General features: G+C 50.6%; 6 protein-coding genes across 6 annotated transcripts, besides 2 other annotated features; 3 read left to right on the top strand and 3 right to left on the bottom strand.

Moving 5' to 3' along the window:
* Nucleotides 1-260: 260 nt before the first annotated feature.
* Nucleotides 261-298: a microsatellite.
* A 16-nt stretch (nt 299-314) lies between these two features.
* Nucleotides 315-1,580, top strand: FPSE_08843 (uncharacterized protein; the record flags this gene model as incomplete). The annotated part of the gene is made up of 1 exon (XM_009261961.1): nt 315-1,580. One exon carries the CDS (start codon nt 315-317, stop codon nt 1,578-1,580), a length of 1,266 nt encoding a protein of 421 aa, XP_009260236.1.
* Nucleotides 1,581-3,257: 1,677 nt separating this feature from the next.
* On the top strand, nt 3,258-6,208 carry FPSE_08842 (uncharacterized protein; the record flags this gene model as incomplete). The annotated part of the gene is made up of 2 exons (XM_009261960.1): nt 3,258-3,403; nt 3,463-6,208. The coding sequence occupies 2 exons, from the start codon at nt 3,258-3,260 to the stop codon at nt 6,206-6,208; spliced, it is 2,892 nt and encodes a 963-aa protein (XP_009260235.1).
* Nucleotides 6,209-6,766: 558 nt separating this feature from the next.
* On the bottom strand, nt 6,767-7,478 carry FPSE_08841 (uncharacterized protein; the record flags this gene model as incomplete). The annotated part of the gene is made up of 2 exons (XM_009261959.1): nt 6,767-7,142; nt 7,228-7,478. The coding sequence occupies 2 exons, from the start codon at nt 7,476-7,478 to the stop codon at nt 6,767-6,769; spliced, it is 627 nt and encodes a 208-aa protein (XP_009260234.1).
* Nucleotides 7,479-8,116: 638 nt separating this feature from the next.
* FPSE_08840 (uncharacterized protein) lies at nt 8,117-8,521 on the top strand (the record flags this gene model as incomplete). The annotated part of the gene is made up of 1 exon (XM_009261958.1): nt 8,117-8,521. The coding sequence occupies one exon, from the start codon at nt 8,117-8,119 to the stop codon at nt 8,519-8,521; it is 405 nt and encodes a 134-aa protein (XP_009260233.1).
* Nucleotides 8,522-9,373: 852 nt separating this feature from the next.
* Nucleotides 9,374-12,313, bottom strand: FPSE_08839 (uncharacterized protein; the record flags this gene model as incomplete). The annotated part of the gene is made up of 2 exons (XM_009261957.1): nt 9,374-10,114; nt 10,163-12,313. The coding sequence occupies 2 exons, from the start codon at nt 12,311-12,313 to the stop codon at nt 9,374-9,376; spliced, it is 2,892 nt and encodes a 963-aa protein (XP_009260232.1).
* A 3,994-nt stretch (nt 12,314-16,307) lies between these two features.
* FPSE_08838 (uncharacterized protein) lies at nt 16,308-17,991 on the bottom strand (the record flags this gene model as incomplete). Its single annotated transcript, XM_009261956.1, has 3 exons — nt 16,308-17,759; nt 17,818-17,896; nt 17,948-17,991. The coding sequence occupies 3 exons, from the start codon at nt 17,989-17,991 to the stop codon at nt 16,308-16,310; spliced, it is 1,575 nt and encodes a 524-aa protein (XP_009260231.1).
* Nucleotides 16,491-16,544: a microsatellite.
* Nucleotides 17,992-18,412: the final 421 nt, after the last annotated feature.

The following is an 18,412-nucleotide window of genomic DNA, read 5'->3' as shown; positions in this document are numbered from 1 at the left end:
TGGAGTCACATTCGCATCTTCGCGTCTACACACCTACAGCATCTACGACCACACCCTCACCTTCTCTGCACTCCCACGCCCTGGGCCCGATCTGATCTAGTGGGGCATTGCGTACAAACTTGAGCTTGGTTCTCACGAGGCCCTTCTTTATAAGGACGCTGACGACCTACCAAGGCACTGGATCCATTTACCCAAAATTCTTCATTTTTTTTTTTGACATCCTCCCGCCCCTGTGCGGACTACCTTGCCTATTTCTACTTCAACAATAACAACAACATCAACAATACATATCAACAACGTTACACACATTCACAATGGAAACGTACCACGGCTATGTGCGGACACCCGCCGATGCTATTCGACTCTTTGAAGCCTGCCGATTAGGCATCTTGCCCCGTGTGCAACGACGACTTTCGGAGAAGGAGAGACAATCAATTCGATCTGGTTCTGTTTTTGTCTGGGATGAGCGGGAAGCTGGTATGAGAAGATGGACCGATGGCAAGTCATGGAGTGCCAGTCGGGTTTCGGGAAGCTTCCTCACATACCGTGAAATGGAGGGCAAGCGAGGCGGAGGCTTCAACACCAACCGACGAGGTGGTGGTAAAACTCCAGACTCTGGACGCGGTAGCGACGAGGATCAAGACGATGGAGAGCCTGAGGGTTACCGATACAAGGCCGACGGCCTCATGAAGCAGTCTTTCAGCATCACCACTTCCAGCGGCCAACACCTTCACCTCATCTCATACTACTCTCGCCCACAACCTGGTCAGCCTGAGCTTCAGCAACCAACAAGCGACCCTGCGTTGCGAGGTATTACCCCCGTCAAGGGCATGTACCCCGAGTCCAGCATGGGCGAAGCCAACACCACTCCCGCTCTCACTCGTGCGCCTATGCAGCAGCCTCCTTACATGCCTCAGCCCGGTCAGAACCCTTACGGTGCCTACCCTCAACCTGGATATGGCTGGCCTCCTTCTCCCGCTGCTACTCCCCCCTACAGCCATTACGCCGCTCCTTACCATCACAACATCCCACAACAATACCTACCTCACGCTGGTCACCCCGGCCACCCAGGCCTACCTCCTCCACACTACCCCCAGGCACCTGTTTACGAGCACCGTGCCGCTCCTCTTCCTCCTCCTCTGACTGCCAAGTCTCCTCATCACCCGCACCTTGCTCTCCCCAGAGCACACGAGTCTCCTCGCGAGCAACATCTCCAGGCAGCTGCCCAAAGCGCCATGGTTGATTCTCGTAACGGTTCTTCACACACTCACCAAGTAGCTCTACCAAGTCTGGGCGCGGTCACCAACGGCCCTCCTGGCTCATCCTTGGCAGCAATTAGCACACCTCCTAGCAGAACCATGAGCGTTAGCCCCACTCGAAGCTCTCGTCCTGAGGTGTCGGGTCTCTCTACCCTTCACGCGGTGCTTCACCATACCCCCGCTACCAGCGAGAGTGGTAGTGCCAAGCCTGGTAGTGCCGCCAGCAGCCCTAGAGCGTCTGTAGCTTGCGGCTTAGAAAAGGGTGGCGTCAGTGAGGATGCTAGAGCCTTGAGAATGTTGGATCGCAAGTTCTGCATCTAGGAGAAGGAGCAGAGCATGCGCAGTCATCGAAGATCAACTTCATGGTGATTCAAATTGGTTTGGAGGCTAAAATTGGGGACCGCATTACATGGGGTTATTGTTTGTACATCATATGCATCGTTACGGCGTCTTGTTTTTTAGGGGCAACAGCCAAAGGGGCTTGTTGTGGTCAAATTCAGCGTTTGTTTTTTTTACGACTGGGAATGGGAGAGGAATGAATGAACTGGTGTTTCGGATCACATAGAATCGTCATGGTTCAGTGATATTTAGGTGTCATTACTATCAAGTGATGAAGTCATCGGTCATGTACATAGATAGATGTTTACTGAGCAATATCAGAAGTACATGGTTCAAACTTGTCCACTATCTTTCATGCTTCCTTGTGCTTATTGTGTGAATGTGGCGTTATGTCCCAGGGTGTAAGTGTATGTGCAAGTGCATGTCATGCAATACTGATGAAGCCTTGAGCGCCAATTACACTGCGTACGCGTGTGTAAGTCAGGGGCGGCACAACGGCACCGTGAGGTAGAATTACAGTAGAATTAAGGTTGTTGTCAACCCCAGAGTATTTTCTCATTCCCGTTTATCCATCTATGTCTTAGCATTAGACGCCGCGTAGTCACTCAACACCATAGGCCGCGTCAGCCTGACGATGCCGAGATGCCGGCTAGGGTGTGGTACAGTATAGCGGCTCTATCACCCGACACGACCAGTGATAAGTCGAGTTTAACTAATCAGTGGCTATTCTATCTAAACCCAAATCCCAATTTTAGATATAGTTATAGTATGCGTATCTAAACCTAGGTGAAACACTTCCACGTACCTAACTGTGAAGTTTTGCTTGCGACTATTACCTCGAAAGAGATTAGTTGAATGGAGAGTATGAGATATGGCCGCGTCAGAGGATAAACCAAAGGAAGAGGGCCCGCAGGATAGTTACATGGTTTCTTGTTTTATTGCTGAAGCCTGGAATATGATCTTCGTGGGGTGTGGACGAAGGAACTGTCATTGAACATTGGGTGTGTATTGTGAATCTAGGCAGTGACTCCAAAGTCTATGAGAGGGGCATTTGAGGACATAAAGAAACTCGTCATTGTCATGAATGCAATTTACGTAAAGAAGGTTCTCATCGTTCTCTTTCGGGAAGATTGAACGTGAGGTTATTTGCACCGGCCCTCCCTGTACCAAATATGCCTAATGGGACATAAGATTTTCCAGACCGAGCACATATGACTTACAAGAGTGTAATATATTTGAAGCATTTTGATAGCAAACCTAATCTTGACCAAGCACTGCATTTTATCAGGAATGGTTACATGCCATTCACCTGCAATCGCATTATGGCGTGTAAGTCGGAATATAGTTTCGCCGCACCGACCCGCGCATTGGCAGCTGCAGGTGCTACGCGCATCAACAACCAGAATAATCAAGCATCGCGACGACCTAGCAATTGTCTTTGTCCGCATCAATAGAGGGACAATGCAATACCAATAGCTGCAAAAACACATTTCATCTCGCTACAGAAGTTGATTATATTCCAACTCAGGCTCTGCTCTGCTTGATAATCATGCTTCGACAATCGATATAACTTCCATATCCTTCCCGACTCGATTTTGACCTTATCTTCAATTCGGCTTTCCATCATCCTTGCTATAATCGCATTGCGCCACTATCATCATGTTCACCTTTTGTCCGCTCCAGGGCGCCTTGTCGGATTCGTCCGCTTCGCAATCCCTTCTCGAGCTCGATGGGGGTGTCAAGGTGTTGGTTGATCTGGGATGGGACGAGTCTTTTGATGTAGAAAAGCTCAAAGAAATTGAGAAGTATGCATGCCCTACTGCGCATTTCTTGGTCAAGGCGATTGCTAACATTGCTGTTTCAGACAAGTCACGACTCTATCTCTCATCCTCGTTACTCATGCGACAGCTTCGCATCTTGCTGCTTACGCCCATTGCTGCAAGAACATTCCTCAGTTCACGCGCATCCCCGTGTATGCGACACGGCCTGTCATTGACCTCGGCCGCACCCTTATCCAAGACCTTTATACCTCGAGTCCCGCCGCTGCGACAACAATTCCCCAGAGTTCACTCACCGAGAGTGCCTATTCGCTTACTCAAACTGCTACAACCGCACAAAACCTCCTCCTCCAGTCGCCGAACAGCGAAGAAATCGCCCGATACTTTTCTCTCATCCAACCCCTCAAATACTCGCAACCTCATCAACCTCTACCGTCACCTTTCTCGCCACCTCTCAACGGCCTAACAATTACCGCCTATAATTCGGGACACACCCTCGGTGGCACAATATGGCATATCCAACATGGCCTCGAATCGATCGTGTATGCGGTGGACTGGAACCAAGCACGTGAGAACGTTTTTGCTGGTGCAGCCTGGCTGGGAGGAGCTGGAGGCGGTGGCGCTGAAGTTATTGAGCAGCTGCGGAAACCAACTGCTCTGATTTGCAGCAGTCGTGGTGCTGACCGAACTGCTCAGCCCGGAGGTCGCACAAAGCGAGACGAGCAGCTTATCGACACTATCAAGGCGTGTGTCACCCGAGGAGGAACGGTGCTGATTCCCGTGGACTCAAGCGCTAGAGTTTTGGAGCTGTCATACCTCTTGGAGCATGCTTGGAGAACTGATGCTGCTTCCGAGGGAGGCGTGCTCAAGTCAGCTAAGCTGTATCTAGCTGGTCGAAATATGTCGAGCACTATGCGATACGCTAGAAGTATGCTTGAATGGATGGACGATAGTATCGTGCAGGAATTCGAAGCTTTTGCTGAAGACCAACGAAGGGTCAATGGCGCAAACAACAAGAAGGAAGGTGGACCATTCGACTTCAAATATTTGCGACTGCTCGAAAGAAAGGCACAAATCGCACGATTGCTCAGTCAAAACGTGGAGAACGCTGGGACAGAAGGCCGCGTGATTCTGGCGAGCGATAGCAGTATAGAATGGGGTTTCTCCAAGGATTTGATCAAGGGACTGGCGCAAGATTCAAGGAACTTGGTCATCCTGACAGATAAGCCGGGTCTGTCAAAGAATGACAACCCTTCTATTGCAAGAACACTATGGGATTGGTGGAAGGAGCGCAAAGACGGTGTGTCGGTGGAGCAAAACTGTAACGGAGAGAACATTGAGCTCGTTTACGCCGGTGGACGAGAGCTGGAGATCCGCGAGCCCCAGCGTCATGCTCTGGAAGGAGATGAATTGGCTCTCTACCAGCAGTGGCTCGCCACCCAAAGACAGCTTCAAGCAACACAACAAAGTGGAGGCGCGGCAGGACTCGAGGCAGCAGCAGATGCTGTGGATGATGCCTCGTCCGAATCATCGTCCGACTCGGAAGATGAGGATGGAGAACAACAGGGCAAAGCGCTTAATGTGTCGACAGCTATTGCCCAGGCCGGCCGCAAGAATGTCGTACTCAAGGACGAAGACCTCGGCATTAATGTGCTTATCAAGAAGAAGGGTGTATACGACTTTGATTCTCGAGGGAAGAAGGGCCGAGAGCGCACATTCCCTCTCACCATCCGAAGAAAGCGCCAAGACGACTTCGGAGAGCTTATTCGCCCTGAAGACTATCTCCGTGCTGAGGAGAAAGAGGAAGATGGTCAAGATAGCGCCAACGTCGAGGCTACTGATGACAAACTCGGCAAGAAGCGTCGATGGGATGATGTTGTGAAAAGTGGCACTGGTGCCAACAAACGACCGCAAGCCATGCGGGCTGGTTCTCACGATGGTGAAGAGGCTGGAGCAGGTGACGGCTTTGTTCCTGATGAACTTGACACTGTCGAGGATGTTGAGACTGAAGAGCCTGTAGGACCATGCAAGTTGTCATATCAGACAGAGACTGTCCAGGCCAACTTGCGCATCGCATATGTTGACTTCAGCGGTCTGCACGACAAGCGAAGTCTTAACATGCTGATCCCCCTTATCCAACCCCGAAAGCTCATTCTTGTCGGTGGTGAACGTGACGAGACACTTTCTCTTGCTGAAGATTGCCGCCGGGCATTGGGAGTTGACAAGAGCAATCCGGACAACACTGGCAGCGAACGTTCCGTTGACGTATACACACCCGAGGTTGGCGTTGTCGTAGACGCCAGTGTTGACACCAACGCCTGGGTCGTTAAGCTGGCCGATCCTCTGGTCAGAAAGATCAAGTGGCAGAACGTTCGTGGTCTGGGCATCGTCACTATCACAGGGCAGCTTCTTGCAACACATCTCAATGAAGCTGCGGCAGCGGATGAGGACGTTGCCAACAAGCGCCAAAAGACCGAGGAGCCTCCCTCATCAACTACCCTGACCAACACGGCGGCAGCTATCCCCTCGGCCACGCCTGTTCTCGATGTTCTTCCCGCAAACCTTATTTCTGCTGTGCGGTCAGCAGCTCAACCACTGCATGTTGGTGACCTTCGTCTTGCCGACTTGCGCCGCGCCATGCAGTCCGCCGGTCACACAGCGGAGTTTCGTGGTGAAGGTACACTGGTCGTTGACGGCACTGTCGCCGTCCGCAAGACATCCGCAGGACGCGTCGAAGTCGAGAGTGTGGGCATGCCGACCGCTCGGCGAAGCACCTTCTACGAGGTGCGCAAGATGATATACGATAATTTGGCAGTTGTCGCCGGCGCGTAGAACGCCTACCTGGACTACCTAGTATAGAAAAGTGGTTAAACGGAGACAGTTAAATTGGCGAAATCGATGGGCCATGCAAGTTTTTATTCCGCTATGAGCGAAGATTAAGACAGAGGTGCATTCTCTGGGGAGGCAAGCATTGGTTATCAAGCCATAAGATAGGGGTTGGAGATCATCATCATATACAATTGAGATAGAGTCAACAAGAGGCTCGCTAGCCACGTCTTTTACGCTTACGCTTTCGTGAAGTTCTATTGCTTCGAACTTCGATTTTGCTTGGTTCATACAAGCGATATTCACGCCAGCCAACAGTTTAACCAACGGTATTTGCACGTTGGACTGGTCTCAGACAGAATCGTATCACATTGAATATTCCATTCCTATAGATCGTATTGACCTCGTAGTCACCTCGACTGATCTCAGCTGAGGTAGTTGTGACTCTAAAACATGTTTTCAAGAGTGAGCTCTTCCATATTAACGTACATAAAACGTGTGAAGAGCGCCCAAACGCCAAGCAATGCAAGTCTATTCAAACATATCCAACGGGTCCCATCAAGCTCATCTTACAGGTAGCATAGGCTCCATTTCATACTCCCCACCAACATCTCTGCCTCTCCCCCTTGCAGGGATGGCCATCTCCTCATCAGCAGTAGAAGGCTGCGTCGTCGCGGAACCATCAACCGATGCAGGGCCCACGACAGGGAGAATCGGACGTCCGCCGAAGAAGACGGGCTGTAGTTCGCGGTATTGACAGCCCCAGATGCCCAGGCTAACTGAGATGGCGGCCGATGCTATCATGGTGAACCACCAGCCTCCGTGTCGAGGGATGTGGCCGCTGTAAAGGGATGCGATGATGAGATGGACGAAATGGACGGTTATGGCGAAATCAGGTACGAGTTTGGAGCGAGCGATGAGGGCGACTATTGCGATAGAGCTGCAGAGCAAAATTAGTGACCGTGTCCAGAGTACCGAAGCCGCAACTTGCGCTTCTTGTCGGAGCACAAGGGAGCATAACTCACATAATCAAGCCTCCATCCAACAAGAAAATAAAAGACATGAGCCACCCGTGTGTTGTATCTCCTCTCAAGCCCTCCCAGCCGAATACAAGCGTCCAGCTAAAACCAGTTCCCGACACGAGCGCCGTGAAGATGATGAGGACCAGCGCCGCGAAGTAGTAAATGGCCTGTAGCGTCGCGATTTGGCCTGCGATCTTGAGTGGCGCTAGCTCTGCGAGTGCGCCTGCGCGCGGAGGTTTGCGACGACGCGGCATCTTGGGTTCTGCGTGGTTTCTTTGTTCGAGGGTGGTTGTGGTGAAGTTGTTGTTGAAGGTAAGGTTTTATCGCAGCGTGGGAGAGGTGTTGGTCATCGAAAGGGCATGTCTCGTGAGGTCTTGTGATGCGTATTCGTCCTTTTAGGCTCAAGCTTTAGCTTATACTTTCCAACTCTTTTTCTCTGGCCTTTCTGTTCTTTTATTATTATAAAACTTTGTTCAAATACAAAGGCTTAAGCTGAGTAAGAAAGGAAAAAGTGAAAAACAGGGTTTAAAGGAGGGATACGAAGTAGAGTTGAAGCAAGGAGGTTGCGTAAAGCAGGGACCTTACATACGTAGATCAAAGGACAGATTAAAGTGTAGCAGCCACACATAGCTGTAGGTACCCTGAAACGAGGAATGTATCGTTCACTAGCCCTGTTACGTCTCACCGCCCGTCGATTTCTGCCGTTCTCACTCGTCATAATTCCCATTGGAGCTAACATGACTTAGTTATGAGATTTCGGGCCACCATAAACCTCCAACCAATCCGTCCCATCTGTCCCGCAATTACAGCTACCCTCCAAGCTCCCAATTGAGCCTCATACCACGAATCTATACAAACAAATACAAACAAAAAAAGGAAGACGCGAAAAAAGATGGGTTTGTGGCCATTCTCAAGCGAGTCCCGCGCCGACGCTATCCGCTCCGGTGATGCCATTCCCAACCGTCAAGAGCGCAAGATCTGCTGGGCCGCTCGCGATGCCTACTTCAACTGCCTCGACGCGAACAACATTGTCGACGCTACCAAGGACCCCTCTGCTACCAAGCGCGCTTGTCCTACAGAGACGGTAGACTTTGAGCGGGATTGCGCTGCTGCTTGGGTCAAGTACTTCAAGCAGTGGCGAGTAGCCGACATCCAGAAGAAGCGACGTCTGAACGAATTGAGGGCGCAGGGTGCGCAGGAGATGACTGTCACAACGAGCTTTGCGCCCGAGGGTGGTGCTGGGGAGAAGGGCAAGGGTGTGGATGATATCCAGGCCATGTTGAACAAAAAGAAATAAATGGCTTGCTCAGATACAAGAAAGAGTGATTTCTTGGACACCTGAAGACCATGGATGAGACGACGGACACGGAAAAGGCTTCATAAACAAAGGGCCATGCTTGTTATACATATTGTATTATACCACTGTAAACTACCGCACCATCACCAATTCACACCTACATGTACAATTAATGCACTGCTTCACCACGCCCTTCCTTCCAGATTAGACAGCTCAAGTCTTTATCCTACCAGATCTATCAATTCCTACTACCTAAACCCCTGCCTGTGGGAGCTGCAAGCCCAGCTAGCTGATGACAACCAAAGGAGAAACGACAATAAGTATGCGACAAGGAATAATCATGTCAAAGGGCCAGGGGCCAGTGAAGAACTGAATAATGACCAAGTGAAAATAGTGTCAAAAACAAACTGCAGCGTGCTAAACGTGGTGGTATCATCCATGTCTTCTTCTTTTTTTTAATAAAGAACCGATATCTGCACTCGCCCCTATAGGTGCCGTGCCGTCGTACTCCACGACGCGACTTGACGCAACTCGGCTAACCATCTGCCCCAGTGCTTCTGTTTCGTCGCCGACAAAGGAAATGAAATTGAAATAGAAACTTGCTTTCATAGGCCGAGACCGGTATGCCAAAGGTGTAGATAAAAACAAAAAGGAAATAGTGCATGTATGGCTGGTCAAGGAAAGAACCAGAACAAGGGGTGGTCGCCAGATGTCTCGCTTTTCTAATGCATCATTGGTGGTTGACGATGGTTCCGTCGCTCGTCAACCTTGTGTATCTGTGTCATTTGCTTTCTTAATCGTGATCCCGTCTTTTGTCCTCCTCGACAACCTTGATTAGGTCGTGGCTGCAACCTAAGCTACCATCCGTACACCACTGTCGTTTGTGCCATCCTGCTTCCTCGGTAATGGAGGTAGCTCCTTGTTAAGGCTGTCAAGGCTGACCCTTTGTTGGGAGGCATAGCCGTTGTTGCCCAGGGCTGTGCCATTGCCAAAGCCTGCATATCCGCTATCGGCACTTCCTGCTCCAGGCTTGGGAGGAGTCGGTGGTGGTGCTCTAGTGGGCGGGAGGCTTTTGTTGAGACTCTTGGGGAATGACAAAAGTCGGGTCTCATTATCATCGCGCCCATTCTCGCCCGCCTCTTGAACGACAGGGAGGATGGGTTCGTGTTGCAGCGAGTCGCGAGTGTCCTTGATCGTGCCAGTAGACAAAACTCGATCAGGTATCTGCTCCTCGGTGTAGCCATGTCTCTCTGAGCGTTCAGCCTCCCTATTAGCCTTCTCAACCGTTTCCCGCGCTTCTGGAGATCGCGGACCGGGTGGTGGGGGAGGGCCATGTGTTGGCACTGGAGGAACGGGCTGAGATGACCTGCGACGCGAGTTCCAGCTTGAGACCCTTGCCTCCGAGCGTTGTGCCTCAAGTATCTCTTGGTGTCTCCTCTCGGCCTCCCTGTGAGCTTCCTCGGTTGACATGGTGACGCCCTCAATGAAATGGTAGAATCGGTCACCATACTGGTCCGGTGGTAGGGCCGAGATTTGCGTCTTGTCGCTAGACAATCCCTTCCAGAAATGCTCAATCTTCTTGATAATCCCATACTAAAATGTGTCAGCTGTGGATGCTTTATGTGCCGGACCAGAACTTACATGAGTGAGGCAGTCGATGACTCCGAGGTAGTAAATCTCATCCCCCGGTGTGTTGTCTTCGTGGGTTGCCCTAAAACCGCCATCATCTTGCCCGAAAACCCACCCAGGACGATGCTGACCTTCTTGCAGCTCATCTGGCATCTTGTTCGCTGATTGACCCATGGGCACTGGTCGCTCCTGGCGAATCATCTGTCGCAACTCCCTGGCCTTGCGTTGATTCTCTAATTTGGATGGCGTGCGAAGAAGAACTGAGTTGGGTTCATCGTCGGGGGATTTCTCACCACCAGGGTTGAATACTTGAAGCGTCTTGTCGCGAAGATTCTCCTCGTTCCCTCGTGCGACGTCATGTATGCCAACCAATAGTGAGTAGTCCATGATTTTAAGTCGCTTTAATAATGCAACATCTCTTTGTAGCTGTTCCAGGAACATGCGCTTCTTCTGGATGCCCAACTCTAGGCTTCTCTGCCGCCTGAGCCAGTTGAGATCCTTCAGTGTTGCGCGGGGGTTCTTCTCCAGATCCTCCTCCCGGTAATCTCGACCAATGGTGGATCCCTTCAAATCAAAGGTAGTATGAATATCTCGGTGCGGGGGGAAGAGGTTGTTCATCACAACGAAGTGGATTTTCTTGCCATAGGGCATCTTAACGCGGTGGAGGCCGTAAAATTGTGAAAGAAGCATATTGGGGTTGTCCTTGACATGCTGGTAATATTCCTTCAAAATTTTACGCAGGAACTTATGCTCGGCGTGATGGATGGTTTTGATGATATACTTGTAATCTCGTGAGAAGTAAAAGAAGCTTCCACTTTTGCCAGGTGAGCCAAGTTCTGAAAGTATATACTTGCCGGTGAGCGACATGAGATAATCGGCAGGGTCCAGGTGGAAGAGAGATCGGAGGCGGCGGAAGACCCAAGGAGCGTAATCCTTGAACTTGAAATCGTACTTTGCGGACGGTACCAGCTCATTACCGGCAATGTCAAATGTCGACTTCTGCTTAGTATCAAAATCGGCATCTGTCAATTCTCGGTCGAGTTTGGCATTCGTTCTCGAAACCGAAACACGGATGCCTGTAAGCATGTTGTAGGCGGTCTCCCAGTTAGCATGAGTCTCGTCAACCTTGGTGCCGACAAGGACTCGATCATCATCCTCCTCTTCCTTTTTTCTTCGCTTGCTAGCCCGCTTTTGTCGCAAAGCCTCTGCCCAGCGAAGCGCATCCTCGTCCGGCACAATCTCATCTCGAGGCCCGTCCGACTGCATCGACCGGGTTGGCCTTCGACCCATACTCAAAGAAGGCCGTCGACCGCTAGGGGTTCCGGCGTTGGTTGGAGAGAAGCGGCCACTAGCCTGGGCAGTGTCCATGCCGTCCTTGGACGCACGACCTGGGACGTACTTAGGCACATCGAGAGTATGCCGTTGCTTGAGACCAGGTGGAGGAGCTTGGAGATGCCCTGTTGAAGAAGCTGCAGCGCTCGAGGGGTTGTAGATTGGCGGGGATGACAATCTGTGAGGGCCGCCATTGGTGCGAGCTGGCACTGCCTGTACCGCATCGAGGTTTGTGTTATTGTGAGAGCCTCGCGATTCCGTAGAGAATGGTGAGGCTGCAAATGTATGGGTTCCATCAATGCCTCCGTTCTGAGACCTTTCAGACACCTCTTCTGACTGTGGAGGTTCTGATGGGAGAGGTTTTGATAGATTATTATAATGTTGATGGTTATTAGTAGAGGTTGTGTTGGAATCCACGCCATTGACATCGGAGGAGTGATGGCGAGTACGGTCGGCGAGGTTTGTGGTACCGTTCAACATGGGCTTCTGCCCAAAGTTGTCGGCTTCGGCGGCATCGTTGTGTCGGGAAGGTCGAGTAGCCGTAGCGGACTTTCCGTTAGAAACAGAGCTCATGCTCGTAGGCCGCGTGCCGTTACTGTTGCCATTCATATGCGCCGGTGTTGACTCGGAAACTTCGGACGCGTGTGTAGAAGAAATGGAGCTCTCGTCAAACCTCTCATTTATAGTGTCGGATCGGGCGTGGCGGATGGAACCCCCATTCACCCTCTCCTTGTTCGCGAGGCCGAACTGGTTCGTGGGATCAAGGTCGAGGATGTCGGGGTTGTTGTTGTAAATTGTCGAATTGTGCTGATCGGGAAGAAACGATGGCATTTCGAGAGGAATCCTAATGAACTCGCTGGAAGCCAAGACCAGCGAGTGCTGACGCAGTAGATGCTGCAAGAAAAAGTGATGCTATTTCGAGATTAATCGGTAGCTTGATTTTGAGAGGTCGTCGAGTTGTCGCCAGGATGTATTCTCACTGGGATCTGGTCGCGATTCTTTGCTCTTGGTGAATTTGTTTTGGGTATTAACGTTGTTGCTGGAACAATGGGCGGTAGAGGCGAGAGGGAAATTGGATCGAGGGCCTTGCTGGCTGGGCTGGGCGCACGGGGGGAGCTTGGCGGGTCGACCAATGGACAGGGCAGGGAACCGCGTTTGGGGGGAAGTTGGCAGACGATAACGTTAAGTTTGAGTAAATAAACGACCCAGAGTGGATTGTCGGTGTTGGATGAGGATGATTGAGGGAACAGGCTTCGTGTGTCTTGCTCCCGTTGGACTAATGTGATGTCGAATTATTAGTTTACTTTGGGTGACGAGGTAGAGGTGAGAGACGGGAGACGGAACGAGAGTGGTGGTGACTGGTGAGGCTGGGAGAGATTTGGGGTGGGAAAAAATGACGGGTGTTCCCTGGAATCTCTGTGCAGCTCCTTCCTGGCTTGTCTGGCATGTACCTAAAACTGGAAATGAGGCGTCCTCCACTGTGCTGTGTCCTGCCCGTAGAAGGAAGAAGGGGCAGGAAGGGGATCCATTGGGGGATCCGGGATTCCGGATGATATCAGCCCCCGGTAGAAGTCACTGGTTTTACTGGGCGCTGCGTATCTCAGGGCACTCTAATGACTCTCTCCACCCACTGTAGCAATGCACCTGAACCTTGAGCCAACCAACTCCTCCAAAGGCCCGCTGAAAGGGTTTGCGTGGCATACACAGTCCCAGGACATCTAGTCTTGGCTCATGGCTTGGCGGACGGCGTTGACACCCGACAGTGGCTTACAGAATGGGCGTCTAGCTCTTGACGATTACAGGTACGGTTCGAGTGACATGAAATAAAATGACATATACGGCGCTATTGATACAATAGTTTGGTATTGGACATGAAATGCCGGTTCTTGTTGAGTTGGATGGATGGTATTGTAATTGAAGGATTTGATGAGAATAACAGTATCTCGTATTGGCATCATTGTCCTCGATTATCTCGTCAACCTATCCTGTATCCGTAGAACAGTTTGAAATAGACCAGAACCTGAATGTTAAACAGCATAGGATGATTAATTAATTGCCGATTACTTTGTCTTGATCAACTAAACGTGATGACCAGACGAGGTTATCGAATTGAATATCTCTCATAGCAAATAGATCATCTCTTCTTTCAATGCAATCCTTGTCACGATGCGTCAACCACCATGCCCTGGCTCAGGGAGTTGAGCATTGTGGGTAAGGAGTTTTCGTCTCGGCTCTTGTCTTTCATGAATGTGAAACCATAAGCATTGGCTCGTTCTTACCATCCACAACGGCTATAACACCTTCCAACTCAAAAGGAATGGCTATTGTTAGATACACGTAGCTAGGTAGTAATGGTCACAACGGGATGGGATGTTCTTGTGGTCCGAATCGAGAGTTTTCATTCATCCCCCCCACTCCAATAGCCTGGCCTGGTCCCGTCATCTGCAGCGTCCCGTCAGCACCCATCACCCCAGGCACCGTCTAGCTGCACTGCCACGGGGAGAGACCCGCTTTCCCATCTCTAGCTATTGTCAATTTCATTCTCGTGAACAGCAAATTGTTGTCTTTGGGGATAACTAAGAAACCAACTTTTGGGAATGATTCAAGTGGTGTTTCTAGCCCTTACTAAACGAGTAAAATGGACAAGCCAAAGAATGGCGACTGATCGCCAACACTACCGTCCTGACCCAATATCGATTGACAAGATCGACACCTCTGTCTTTCCACTCTTTTCTTGATACAATACTGTATGTATCCGTACTACCAAGACACTTGATGTCCCCTTTGTGTCTTCACCGCTAACACATCTCGTCATGGCTGCGAGTCTGCGGTCCCTACGACATCAGTCTCACTCTCATGTGGTTGATCAACGTGATATTGCATTGAGCATGAGCTTCTCAGCTTTGCATTACCATGACTGTTTCCTTGTACGCTCGGATATGTAATACTGATACGCATGCACATACCTAGGTTTCATTCTACGTCGTCTGTCATGCTTACTACTTGGCCACAGTCATATCGTTACTGTATACAAATTATTGATCCTGATTCATACATCCAGCACCCAAAGCCAAGCTTCGGCACCTCACACATAAACCCTAGGTTCCTCTGAACAAGCTCCTCTTCCTCCACAAAATATCTCTTATATTCTTGGCTGCCTCTTCCTTCACAACGAATAATACGTGCCCCCTGCCAAGCAATCCTGAGAAGCACGGCCCTCTCGGGGTTGGCGAAGAATGCAAAGAGCCGTGACAGGTGGGTGTTTACTTTCTTTCAAGTATCCACCGTTTACGCAATCTTTGAACGATCCCTTGAAGCCGGCACCACATCTAACTTTCTTGGCCTTTCGCTGTCGTTCTTTTGGAGGAAGCGAGAATAAACGAAGGACATGATTTTCAGGAACACTCTACAAGCTAATGAGACTTGTTGATCGATGTGTGAAATTGTCGTGACCCTGACCTTGACCTTGACCTTGACCATACCATGACCCTGTTGCGCAATCTTGCATTCCAGCTTCGCTGACTCAGCTATTATTGCTGGTCATAGTCTCATCAGAACTTCTCACGGCATTATCAGTCGACTGTTTCAACGACCAAGGTTGAAGAGATGTTGAATTACAACATCAGGCAGGCTCTGAAGCGGGTTTCATAATCCATTTTATGATAGCATGCTTCGCTTGTTCTTGTTACTGTCCTGTTCATGGTCATGCTCGCATCAAATACACCCCAAATATCAACGTATTCATCACATCGCAAATAATCATCACGCCGAATTTAGAAGTGCGAATGAAAGGAAAGTGGAATCCCACAGTTTTGCTCAGAAAGACTATATGCCTTACTAACTCCTGCAACGTCGTTACATAATGCAACACATCGTGCATGCAACGGCGCGAGCCGAGCCGGTTCGAAAGCCATCCAGCCCATCCAGTTTTCCCTCCCAAAATATTGTTTTTTTGTTGTTTTTCTCGCTTGGTTAATTTTGTAGACACTGCGCTGCGCAACTGCAGCCATCTTGTTGTCCCGTCCTTCAGTCTTGTTGCGCGAGACTTGTTCAAGTCAAGACTGTATCTTGTCCATAAGGAAGGAACAAGCAAAGACCAAGTGTCGCGATTTTGCCCATGGGCACCATCGAGCCCCTTCAAATCCACCAATACGTCTAACCGAGTGCGTCCCATCTCATGAGGTCCGTTCGTCTAACGTAGATTTGTCGTCAGGGTATCATATCCCCCGTGCGCTCTGCAGAGGTACTGTTCATGTCAATCGCAGAAATTGCAGCCCTCAAATGCAAACCGAGGGCAACGCCATCCGCGTGAAAAGCCTCGAAAGCCTCGACTCTCAAACACCACCCTTTCCCTTCTTCCCGCACCGTTGGCTGTGCCAGCCCCAAAGCGGGTATGTCTACCGTGGTTGATGCCTAAAGAACACCTTTTCCCTGGAAGTTCCATTTCTCGCTCTCATTCATCATCCGTAGATATCATGAACCAAACCAAACAGAATATCAAAGCCGATGGTGATAGTACAGAGTGACAGGTTCGAGTCAAGGAAGCCGCTGAGGCTATCATTCCAAGAACGTGCAACCCATGCGTGTCTGTACGGTTTTTCTGGATCCTTGCGTGAAGATCCATGGTAAAAGTTTCGAAGTGGTTGTGATCCATGGGCAATGAAATCCGTTTCGCCGTTCTCTCCATTCGCGGAAAATATGCGAATAATGTACAATCCAAAACTGAAATGATGACCCGGTACTAAAAAAAAATCATGTCGAAAAAAAGTTCATCCGTAAACCCCCCTTCTCGCCCACCTAACGCCATGCATGAGTATATATGATATTAGGGTTGGACATCACGGGGTGGGCCGCGACCTCGACCGCCTTGGCCTTGGCCTTGGCCGCCGCGGCCACGGTATCCACGCCCACGTCCACCACGGCCTCGTCCGCCGTTGTTATAGTGCGGGTTGCCGTGCTGAGGGTTCTGGCTCTGCCAGTTGCCCTGGCCTTGCTGAGGCAGACCAGCCTGCTGCGTCTGCTGAGGCTGCTGGTATTGCTGTTGCTGCTGAGGAGGCTGCTGACCCTGAGCAGCAGGTAGTTGGCCCCTTGGGAGGTTCGAAATGGGTCGAGGAATCGACTCGGGGTTCTCGTAAACATAGAGGCTCTTGTCGATGCTGGCGGGGATAGGCTGAATTTCGGTGCCGAGGTCTCGCTCAATGTTGTAAAGGTTGAAGCGATCGTCCCAGTTGATCAGGTTAATAGCCAGACCAAGGTGACCGTAACGGCCGGATCGACCGATACGGTGGAGGTAAGTTTCGGCGTTCTTGGGGAAATCAAAGTTGATGACAACGTTGACAGCCTGAATGTCGATACCACGGGTAAGCAAATCGGAACACACAAGGTTTCGGCAGACACCGTTACGGAAATCGTGGAAAACACGGTTTCGTGCATGTTGCTGCATCTTCGCATGACTGTAGAAACAAGAGTAGCCAAGCTCGGTGATTTTCTTGGCCAAAAGTTCGACTCGGTTCGTAGAATTACAGAAGATGATGGATTGGTTGATTTGGAGCTTAGAAAAGAGTGTGTTCAAGCAATGAACCTTTTGCTTCTCTTCAACGAAAGCGTAGTATTGGGTAATGCCCCTCAGTGTGAGCTCATCCATCAGGTTGATCTCATATGGGCTGACCATGTTCTTGTCGGAGAAGTCCTTGACGGACAGAGGGAAGGTGGCGGAGAAGAGCATAACCTGTCGGTCCTTGGGGTGGAATTGCAGGAGCTGCTCAATGACAGGGGTGAACTCGATGGACAGAAGCTTATCGGCCTCGTCCATGATGAACATGGGGCATTCGCTAAGGTCGGCAACATTCTTGCCAGCGAGATCGAGAATTCGGCCCGGGGTACCAACCACAATATGAACGGGATCCTGAAGGCGAATAATATCATCTCGAAGACCAGTACCACCGGTCGTGACCATGACATTGATACCGAGGTGCTTACCAAGAGTTTTGCAGACTTGCGAGGTCTGCATGGCAAGCTCACGTGTGGGGACAAGAATAAGACATTGGATCTTAGAAATCTTGGGGTTGATGCGTTCCAAGGTGGGGATGACAAAGGCGGCTGTCTTGCCAGTGCCGTTCTTTGCACGGGCAAGAATGTCTCGGCCAGTTAATGCGACGGGGATAGATTCCTCTTGAATCGGTGATGGCTTTTCGAATCCTGCTTCAAAGATACCCATGAGCAGGTCTCGCTTGAGGGCAAAGTTTTCGAACTCCAGGCCCTTTGTGTTTGTAACATCCTAGAGATCAAGATCAGCACATGGGAATGCGCCAGAAAATAGTGATTGCAGCATGTACCTCTGTTTGTTGTCGGTTGTCTTTGGCGGGGAGGTTAAGGTTCTTCTTCCACTCGTCACTCGCGCCGGGTGAACCGTCACTGCTCGAGTTAGTCCAAGCTCACAAGGGCCGCTAGGGCGGCGCAGCGGACCTGAGTTGGGTGGATTTCAGCTTGTCTGCTAGCTGATCCGCCATTGCGTGTATAGGATCCGTCTACGGATCGAAAGAAAGTAAAGGGTGAGGTATTATATGCAAAACAGCACAGAGGTCGGCCTCTCGAGGAATCGGGAGCGAGGATGGCAGCTGGTGAGGAGCTGCAGGCGTGTGTCGGTTTGTGTGGGGGGGGGGGAAGAGAAGTCGGAGGAAAATCGGTACGCGAACTATCCGAGAAAGAAGGCTCGGGAATGAAAAAAAAAAGGCTTTGGTTAGTCGCAAGCGCGTAATCGAAGTCGTATGGGTGAGATTGCTGGTCGTCGTCGAGTGTTTGGAGGTGTGGTTCTTAGCGGAGGGAAGAGGTAGAGTAGGCTCAGTCTTGCAGTTTGAAGGTGAGGGTGACGATGGTGTGTGCCTCATTGCGGCGGAAGGCCCTGCGCTAGACGGTCACGTGGTGGCGGGG

The sequence above is a fragment of the Fusarium pseudograminearum genome, chromosome 3 (assembly GCF_000303195.2).
Source record: "Fusarium pseudograminearum CS3096 chromosome 3, whole genome shotgun sequence".
NCBI lineage: Eukaryota > Fungi > Ascomycota > Sordariomycetes > Hypocreales > Nectriaceae > Fusarium > Fusarium pseudograminearum.
This window is presented reverse-complemented; position numbering and strand designations above follow the sequence as displayed.